Here is a 10,231-nt window from a genome sequence, read left to right on the forward strand (position 1 = left end):
GTCAGGCAAGGCTTCTAAATCTTTTTTTCTTACGTAAAATGTAAGACATAGAAATTGTTACCCGGCTTTGATCTTTACCAGTGTGTGGCTGTTTCATCTCACCCCCGTACGCTTTCCCATACCCCAGATTGTTGTTCAGTTGCTCAGTGGTGTCCGACTCTTTGCGACCCCATGGACTGCAGCATGCCAGGCTTCCCTGTCCATCACCATCTCCTGGAGGTTATTCAGACTCGTGTCCATCGAGTCAGTGATGCCATCCAGCCCTATCTCATCCCCTGTCGCCCCCTTCTCCTCCTGCCTTCAATCTTTGCCAGCCTCAGGGTTGTTTCCAGTGAGTCGGCTCTTGACATCAGGTGGAAACAAATCAAATCCCCAGTCTGTCGTTCCCATCACAAGTGCTTGCGTGTATATCAGGACCGCAGTCCCCTGCCACCTTGGGAAAATGGATAGCAATCCCGCAGCACCATCTTACATAGCCTTACAGACCCCGTTGGTGTATGAAACCCACCTCCGGCTGGTTCCCTCGTCGAGGCCGCAGGCACCCGTGTTCGGGTCTGTATTAGCGTCATTCCCAAGCCGTCTTTGCTCTTCGCCACCTCTCTGCGAAGAACACAGTCGGGTGATGGTTTCTCGGAGCCACGCTCTGTTGTGCAAGACGTGCAGGGTCGTCACCAGGCTGCAGACTCCAGGCCCTTTCTGAAATGGAAACCCAGTTACTGTGCCAGAAATGTTATTTCACTAATTCGCACGATGCTCTGAGGGCTTCCCTGGTGGCTCAGTGGTAAAGAATCCACCTGCCAGTGCAGGAGACACTTCTTTGCTGGTTCGGGAAGATCCTCTGGAGAAGGAAATGGCAACCCACTCCAGTATGCCTGCCTCATGGACAGGGAAATCTCATGGACAGAGGAGCTTGGTGGGGTCACAAAAGAGTCAAGACATGACTGGGTGACACAGCAACGATCCTCTGAGGGCAAAGTCACCCTGGTTTCCAGGCGAAATCGGGGCACTGGAAAGGGTCATTTGGTGCAGGTGGCAGAGGCAGGGGTTGAGAAGGTGAGAAGGGAGGCCCTTGGAGGTACCACTCCTGGCTGTGTAGCCAGGGATTTGTCCAGGATCATGGGTTCATAGCTTCCAGGAAGTTGAGTATCTCTAACTCATCTCTGAACCTGCATCAGTCACAGTCGAGCAGGTTCCGGTTCTGAGAGCTCTCTGTCCCAACACCAGCTGAAGGGAGAGCACTGCCCACCACCCTCCTTGTGTTTTTCCGTCTTCAGCTTGTACTGCATCCTCACCATGTTCTTGCCCCTTTCAGCATGACGCGATCTTCGGGATCCTTAACAAAGTGAAGCCTTCCTACAAATCCTGCGCTGACTGCATGTACCCTGCAGCCGGCGGGACCCCCGAGGCCTTCGGGGAGCGATGCAAGAACCCCGGTGCTGCCGCCATCTGCACCCAGCCCACCTTCCTGCCCCAACTCACGTCTTCCCCTGTGGCCGGCAGGTCCCGAGCTTTGGAAAAACTGGCCTCTGGCCCAACCAATACTGCCCTCTTCCTACCACCAACAGGCTCAAGGAGGCCAGACACCGGCGGCCCAGGGGCCGGGGCTGCCCCGGAGCCCCCAGCCAGCCTTCCGGAACCTTCCAGAGAGACTCACAAAGCCCTGCCAAAGTCCCTCCTCGTGAAGAATTCTCACTGTGATAAGAACCCTCCCGGCTCGGAAGCAGCGAAGGAAGACTTGTCACCCAAGAAAGATCCGAAGCCGGCCAAGGACCTGCGGCTCCTGTTCAGTAAAGAGGCCGAGAAACCCACGAGCAACAGCTACTTGATGCAGCACCAGGAGTCCATCATCCAGCTGCAGAAGGCAGGCCTGGTCCGCAAGCACACCAAAGAGCTGGAGAGGCTGAAGGGCACGCCCGCCGAGCCAGGGGCCCTGTGCCGGGACGGCCCGGCCGCCATCCCCGAGGAGAACCAGGACTTGCCTCTGCCAGGCCAAGCCCCGGGCCCCGAGAAGCCCGAGCCCGGCCCCTCTCTGCTGGAGGGAGCCCCGCTGAAGAGCCCCCCGCCCTTCCTATGCCGCCCGGACCACGCCAGTCACTTCTCCAGAGACTTCCTGAAGACCATCTGCTACACCCCCACCTCGTCCTCCATGAGCTCCAACCTGACGCGGAGCTCGAGCAGCGACAGCATCCACAGCGTCCGCGGGAAGCCGGGGCTGGTGAAGCAGCGCACGCAGGAGATCGAGACCCGGCTCCGGCTGGCGGGCCTCACCGTCTCGTCCCCGCTCAAGCGCTCCCACTCCCTGGCCAAGCTCGGCAGCCTCAACCTCTCGACCGAGGACCTGTCCAGCGAGGCCGACGTGTCCAGCGCGGCCGACTCCCAGGACGCCAGGTTGAGCGAGTCTTCCCTCTTGCACGAGCCACCACCGGCTGCCAGGAGTCCGGCCGCCACCTCGAAACCATCAGGGAAATCTGCCCCGGAAAACTTGAAGAGCCCTCCGTGGCCGGGCAAAAGCTGACCCACCTCTGGCTGCGTTTGGACTTGTGCGATCCCTCCCTTAGCCTCCCTGTGGGTTTCTGGTCCGCCCCTGCGTCTGGATGTCCCTTAAGCAATTGGCGTTATCCTCGTTTTTCCTCCCCGCCTCTTTGCAGAGGGGAGAAGAAGCAACAAAATTGCCGAACATACAGCACAAGAAGAGAGAGGGGAGCCTGGGTGTTCGTGGCCTGTGAGAACCAGCAGCTGTCGGCCAGTAGACTCTGACCCCAAAGTGAGTGTTTCCAAGAAGACTTGTGTTTTAAGAAGAGCATTTATACGGAGATGTGCACGCATCAAAAACCGCTCCATGCACAACCTGCAAACGAATGGCCGTGGTGTCGCGTCGGCACTGCAGGGGCTCATCTTCGCTCATGCGGGCCCTCGTGGGGAAACCCGTGGATGGCACTAGAATTCCTACCTCTAATCCTGCTGTGCACGTTTTTTATTTTTAAAAATCCAGTAATGACCAAGGCTTGTTCCAGGGGAAAATGCTGTGTCAGAAAAGGTTTTTTTTTTCCTAAAGAGAACTTTTCTGTTGTTGCTGTCAGGACCCACGCCCCCCTCCCCCAAAAGCGTCAAGACTTTTAAAGTTGCCCGCACCAAACACCGCTACTTAAAGCGACAGGAAGGCACAGACACCGTCGTCAGACCGACCCTGGGGCGTGTGGAGGTCCTCTGAGCTTTGACTTCCCGGTGCTGGTGTGTTGTCACAGCTGAGTGATGCGGGTCTGGCCAGCCCTGGCGGAGGCAGGGGCAAAGTGCATGTGTGTGGTCCTCGTCCCCCCCATCCGGGGAGAAGGACCCACAAAGTTATCGTTGAGTCTCACCTGCTGCAGAAGGCCACAAGGTCCTACGAGGATTTTGAAGGCGCTTGAGCATCTGGCAGGGCTGGGGAAGGGGTTCGGAGACATGGGTCACCCCACTGGAGCTTCGACACTCAGGTTCATTAGGTCACACGTACTCAAGTCTGGGGAGGAAAGGGAGAGCTCAGCAGTGAGAGATGCTCAGTCACTCGAGGAACAGCTCGGCAGCAGCTTCTCCGAGAAGCGGGACTGGTGGGAAGCTGCTCAGATGTTTACAAGTCGCCCCTTCCTGCGGTGAGGACGCTGCTTCCTGCTTCTCCATGGCTCTTCCCAGCAGGCCGGGAAGGCTTGAGGTCCCGCCCGGCTCCAGGGGTAGCCCCTCAGGATCTTGAGTAGAGGGACTCCTCTGATGTCAGCAGGCAAGACAGGGTGTTAAAACATTTTGGAGAGAGAAAAGAGGTTGGTTAGATTTCATGCAGGGGTCAGCCAACCATGGCTGGGGTGTGTTGCCCCATGAGCTAAGATGGGTTGTTGTTTTTTTTTTTTTTTTCATATTTTCAAAGGGTTAGCCAAAAATTACCAGACAGGCAACAGAGACCATGTAGCCTGCAAAACTGAAGATACTTTATAATCAGGCCCTTTATAGAAAACCTTTCCTGAGCCCTGGTTTTACTTGAAAACCCAGGGCTTGCCCAGGCCCTTGGGGAAGAAACTCCGGGGAGTTAGAAGGCCTCCCCGCCTCTTTTGTCACCTCAGGCCAAACCCTGCCCTCCTCCCGACCCAGTCCTTGCCAGCCCACCCCAGTGTCTGTCCCCTGGGCATCGGGGGACCCCTACTGGCTGAAGCTTTCCCACAGTTGCAGCTTGCCCTCAGATGGGTCCACCGGATTATTTCAGTGAAACTAGACATCCTTCAAGGGCCAGCCGAATTCCAGAAGTGGGTAATTGAGTCTCCATCTTATGTTGGTCCAAACTGGGCCTCTCAGAGCAACCCAAGGCCAGTCCATGTTTCAACTCGTGGGTAGAGCTTTTGCAAAAAACCCTCTCTCCAGAAATTTTTTCTCCCTGACCTTTTTTTTTTTTTTTATCTTTTTAAGTATATGTTATTTCACCTAATAGGAATTTGTTTCCCCACCACTATCAATTGAAATCACCTAATATGATCCACTTATTCCAGAAAACCCAGATGGGTCTCTGCCTCTCTCAGCCAACACAAGAGCATAGTCTCATAAAAAACGTATCAGGTTCAGTGTTTTGCCAAATTGCATTTCGTGTGGTGGGTCAATTTTTGTATCAAAAGAATCCTGTAGATTTGATGATGACAGGCTTATGTTGGATTTTTTTTTTTTTTTTTTCTTTTAACCATGCCTGGGTATGATATATTCTTGAAGACCTTCATTTTGAAAGCCATAGATTTTTTTTATCCAGGTAAAGGATGGGAAGAGGATTACAAAGATGAGAGGGTCTTTGGCTTTTGGCAGAGTTATCCATTCATTGTCAGAAGTTTGTCTGTTAATGAAACTAGGGCCCAGGTCCCCACCATCAGAACAAAGCAAAGCCTTCTTGATGGGTAACATTCTAGCCTGGAGAAGAGAATGAAGGTTTTTCTCCCAGATCAGTGGCATAGAGACCAATATGGATTACTATTTTAAATGTTAGCTAATAAGACCAGAGTGTTCTACCAGGCTTGGGGGCATCTCGACAAAGACAGATGCATTAGTGGTCTCCGAAAAGAAACCTTGCACCATAAGCTTCTTGACCAATGCTTTGTCTGTACACTTAGCGGATGGGGGAAATTCTGAATGTGGGCGGCAGAGGTTTATGCTGTGAAAGTCATGGATTTTGGTGACCAGCTATCTTCATGGAATGCTGAATCAGCTTGGTACCCCATAAATTCAGCTGTGTTTCCTCTTCCTCCTCCACCTCCCCACCATTTTCCCTCTCATTCGCGTGGCATGCCAGCAGGAGATTCAGCTTGTCTAGATCTCTCTCTCGCATTGACACACAGAGGTCTTCTCATTGAGTTTTGTTGAGTCAAAGCGGGGAACTGGTCACAGAGAGAGGGGATACAGTGCTGCCCTCTAGTTGGCACTTGACCTTGCCGATTTCCGTATCTTTGTCTCGTGGCAGCGTGCATCACTGCATGAATGTCTTGAGAACAGGGTTCTTGCCCCCAGTCTCCCCTGCCTCCTTGGTCTCAGTGCAGGCACCCGTGCCAACCTCCAGGCTGCCAAACAGCTCTCTGCTGGGTGGGGCCACCCATTCCATTGGGCAGGAGTCTACTCTGTCCAGTCCCCTTGTGCTCCATCCATCCCACCCTTTCCAGCTAAGAAAGCATTCCAGCCCTTTCTAAGCATTTTCCCTCCTGGATAAGCCCAGAGGATGGATACCTAGGGTGGAGCCAGAACAGCCATAGAATTAACATCAGGACAACCCTGTATGTCAGCCCTGCACTCAGGCCCCATCCCAGGGGGGCCCCTGCTCCTTAGTGAGAGGAAGTGCTGGCATCTAGTCGAGGTCATGTGCAGAATCTCACCCAAGGTGTTAGAAGACCAGCGCACTGTCTGCCGCCTGGAAACACTGTTCTGGCTTGCCATCCAGCAGGGCTTCCCTGGACGCGCACGGGCAGCGAGTCCCTCTGGGTCCCTCCGGCAGGGGAGCCAGGTGGTGGGAGATTGGGACGTCCGGCCAGCACGGTGCAGGTTCACCTGCTCCTGTCCTACCCCAGCATCTTGGCCAGACGAAGGTCCTCACGGATCCCCGTGTTCAGCTACTTGGTCTTTTTATCATCTGCTCTGGAGAAGGAAATGGCAACCCACTCCAGTATTCTTGCCTGGTAAATCCCATGGACGGAGGAGCCTGGTAGGCTACAGTCCATGGGGTCGCAAGGAGTCGGACACGACTGAGTGACTTCACTTTCTTTCTGCAGATGCAAACCTGTGTGTGTGAGATCGTTCTGCACAGATACATATATTTGAGTCTATACATCTGTCAGTTAAACGAGAGCATCACGTGCGTTCCCCTTCCCTCATCCACACACACGCCTGTCACCCAAGCTGTGGAGTGGGTCACCTTGAATGGTCTGGAGCGACACCGTGCGGTGGATCTGGACGTGACCGCCTCATTTTTTTGTCCTGTAGTAGACCCCCCTGGCCCCGGCTGGTGTCATTCTCCTAGCGGGACCCTTTAAAGCCAGACCCCCATCCTCCACTGTCCCTCTGTCAGCCACACCGTTCAAGGAGATGGCCTCTCCCTGCCTCCTCTTCAACACTGTAATTATTGTTTTACAATCGAGTGCCTTAATAATAGTTTACAAATACTGTGTATTTATGGGCAGCCGTTCCGCTTTCGCCTTCTGTGATTGGGTACTTTGCCTTGTCTGCGGTGGTTGGCGCTGGGGCTGGAATTTGCCTGCCCCATACTTGGGCTGATCTGCTGGGCAGCCTGCCCACAGCCAGGCCAGGGGCATCGCTAGAAACAGCGCTGGCTGGCGGTCCCTATGGGCGAGGCAGGCGCTGTTTCAGCCGAGGGCCCGTAGTAAACGAAGAAAAGCCAGGATTGGTAGGCCAGCCAGCTCTGGCCCCCTCTGGACCACAGCCCTGCCTGTCTCCTCTACCCTCCCCATCACACAGCTGTTCTCCTGTTCAGTAGAGTTTTTCTTACCATCTTGTCTCCCCCACCCCGTTTTCCTCTCTTTTGGTGTCCTGAGCTCTTTGCAACAAAATGCAGGTACAGATCTCCCTCCAGTCAGGAGCTCCCCTCCCCCCAAGACGGCCTGCCCTTTGGTTTCCAGAAGCTGCCAGTGGGTGCCAGTGTGTTGGGTTACGATATCAATGATTTTTTTTATTATATATTGTTTTTCTTCTTGGTTTTTTTACATTATCTATTTAAAAGGCAGTATCTTTTGTACTGTGAATTTGCAGTAGAAGATGCATAATGCACTTTTTTTTTTTTTTTTACTTCTGTTGGTGTGTACTGTATATAGTCTGTGTGCTTCTTGTGAGGAAAATAAACTTTCTTTATAAATGGTCGATGACCTCTGAACTTGTGCACAAAAAACAAAGCAGCAGCCCCTCCAGCCCTGGCCAGGAAAGTCGGGACACAGCTGTCTTCTGGCCCCGTGCTAAACAGCTGGACAAGTGAGACCAGAGAAAGAACCAGGAGAAAGGTCAGCTGCTGCAGGAATCGTCTTTTTTTTCTTCCTGATTTTGCCAGTAAGAAAGAGCGGGCCAACTTTTGGTATACAAGGTGGTCACTTGTATCCCAAAAAAACCTGTCCTGTCTGCCCCCACCTTGGGTGGGACTTGAACTTGAGGGGTGTGCTGGAGAAATTCACCACCTTAACTGCTCACACACAAGAGGGGATGGGGTGGAGGGGGCTCATCATGGCTAACAGCCAAGACAGGAACCCCAGGGGACCCCAGTCACCAGACACAGCAAAGGCTTAGGCCGAGCTCAGGCCACAGTTCACTGCAGATAGAGCTCTGGGGGCTCTCCTCCCATGGTGTCTGAGCCAAGCCAGGCTGCTGCCAAAGGAAAACCCTGCCTTCCTGGGGTTCTGTGCATCTGGCAGGGCAAACGGCGCTCATAATTCCTCTTCGCTGTCTTTGGTGCCATAGCTGCCCGTCCCACGGGCAGGTCACATGAGTGTCATCCTCCTGCCACTAGTGCCTTGACAGGACTACGAAATTCCAGAGCCTGTGGGTCCAGAAGCAGTACACACTCCATTTGGTTCATCTAGACTTACTCCACTCCTGCCCTGTACTCACAGGAGATGGGTGGATAAACAGGATGCAAGTTTTCCACTTTACAATCAGAATTATAACCATCAATGGGAACTTCCCTGGCAATCTAGTGGTTAAGAATCCACCTTTCAATGCAGGGGACACTGGTTGGATCCCTGGGTAACTAAAGTCCTACGTGCCATCAGCAAAAATAGATAATGAATATTGTAAAATTTAAAAATTAAAAAAAAAAGTACTATAAGCATCAACCCGACCAGATTACTCTCATTTGCCGATTAGCACATTGAGTCGTTCTAGGAACATCTGCACTTGAAGCCAGATTGTGGTTGCTGTGCTCAGTCACTCAGTTGTCTGACTCTGACCCCATGGACTGTAGCCTGCATGACTTGTCCATGGGATTCTCCAGGCAAGAATACTGGAGTGTGTTGCCATTGTCTCCTCCAGGGGATCTTCCTGACCCAGGGATTGTACTCACCTCTCCTGCATTGGCAGGCAGATTCTTTACCACTGAGCCACCTAGGAAGTCCAAATCATGGTTAGGAAATGCTTATTCAGTAGAAAATTAAAGCAGAAGGTGAGTGGGGTGACTGCTGACTGGTCTCATCAAGCTGTAATGTAGCCCCTCTATATGAGGTTTTTGGAACTGAACCACGAGGGTCATGATTCAGGACACTCCTAGGCAAGGTGGAGACCCCTAACACATTCTATTCAGGCTCCCAAGGTGAATCTGAGCCGGAGCAGGGGGTCCAGCACTCCTTGCGATTCCCGTGGATTCCCTGGGAATTGTGATGGCCACGTCTAGAAAACTATTGCAATAGGAATGCGGTGCAGTTGAGTAGGTTTTCCCTCCACCAGTTATAATTACATTCCACACATGTTTTCTGCAGACAACACCCACCCTTCCACATGGCCCTTCCAGAATGTGGGTGTTCTCAGATCACCAGATACTCTGTTCACTCAGGTCCCCGGAGAACCTTCCTGTGACTGACAACCTGATCTTGTCCTCAGAGTAGCAAGCCTGAGGTTGCGTGGGGCCCCAGATCTCGCCTCCAGGGGCTGTGGGCAGGCAGGGGAGCAGCTGCATGCTCGTGGAAGCCCTTCCTGGATAGACCTCAAGAAGCTCCAGGAGGCAGAGCGTGGAGGAGTTCCCAGAATTTCAGAAGGATTCACTGCATCAAAGGGAAACCCTGTCCAAAGGTGTCTGGCAGCAGTGCATCAAGTCAGCCCTGCCCAGGACAGGCCATCCACCCACCCCTATGCCCTCACATGAGGAAGCAGAACTATATTCCTGAGACTTCCACGCACCCAGCACTTTAATGAACCCCGTGGAACCCTCTAAAGGCCCTTTGATGTTACTCTCAGTTTTTAGTGGAAGAATCAGGCCTGCAGGGTGTAAGTCATTTGGCCACAGTGACCTCTAAAAGGGGGTGAAGCCAGGAGGTACTACTGTTCCTTCACCCAAAACCCTCCCAGAGCTGTTCCCCCACCGCAGAAGTAGAAAGCAGCAAACTTGAAGCAGCATCTAATCTCCCTGTAGGTACCAGCAGGAAAACATCAAGTCAGAAATGAAGCCTCCAGCCCCGGGGAAATCTGACCCACTTCAAAGGCTACCTTGGCTGGTGGTACAAGGTGTGTTTCTCGCCCCCAGATCGAATTCTCTGTATTTGACCTTTAAAGGGAAGCTGCTTACACACCCTGAAGTATTCTGGCAAAGGGTCCGGTGTCAGCCCCAAATTCCTCTTTGCTGTTGTTAACTGTTTCTGCAAGTGAAGTGTCAGCAGAAGCCCTAGCACAGGAAAGGATGCTTGGGAATTGGATGCTAAGAGACAGATTCTCCCACAGGCAGCTGGAGGCACAGAGCTCCCTCTGGTTTTGAAATTGGATCTCACAACAGGTGAAGGACAGTGCTACCGACCTCGTGGGGCCAATAATTTAAGAATTAGCTGAGAATGTATGCAAACCTCTTCTCTGCTGGCACGCCACTTGCTGAGTCAGTGGCTGCTACTGCTGGCACTGGCGGGAGGGGAGAAGGAAGTCAAGTGCACCCAGCATGTGGGTGCAGATGTTTCATGTCTGTTACTGAGACGATCCTCACGGTAGAGGTGACTGTTTTGCAAATGAAGAGGTGGAAGCTCCAGAGAGGTTAGGTCAC

General features: G+C 52.9%; 1 protein-coding gene across 3 annotated transcripts in view; it reads left to right on the plus strand.

Annotated features, from left to right (window-relative positions):
• The window catches only part of SSH1 (slingshot protein phosphatase 1), a 55,912-nt gene extending 48,547 nt beyond the window's left edge, over nucleotides 1–7,365 (plus strand). For all 3 annotated transcript variants that reach the window (XM_024977791.2, XM_059876408.1, XM_059876407.1), the window contains one exon: nucleotides 1,313–7,365. In XM_024977791.2, coding sequence (XP_024833559.1) covers nucleotides 1,313–2,515 — 1,203 coding nt within the window. In that variant the 3' untranslated portion in view covers nucleotides 2,516–7,365. The remainder of the gene's footprint in view (nucleotides 1–1,312) is intronic.
• The last annotated feature ends 2,866 nt before the right edge of the window (nucleotides 7,366–10,231 follow it).

Source organism: Bos taurus, chromosome 17, assembly GCF_002263795.3.
Source record: "Bos taurus isolate L1 Dominette 01449 registration number 42190680 breed Hereford chromosome 17, ARS-UCD2.0, whole genome shotgun sequence".
NCBI classification, from domain to species: domain Eukaryota; kingdom Metazoa; phylum Chordata; class Mammalia; order Artiodactyla; family Bovidae; genus Bos; species Bos taurus.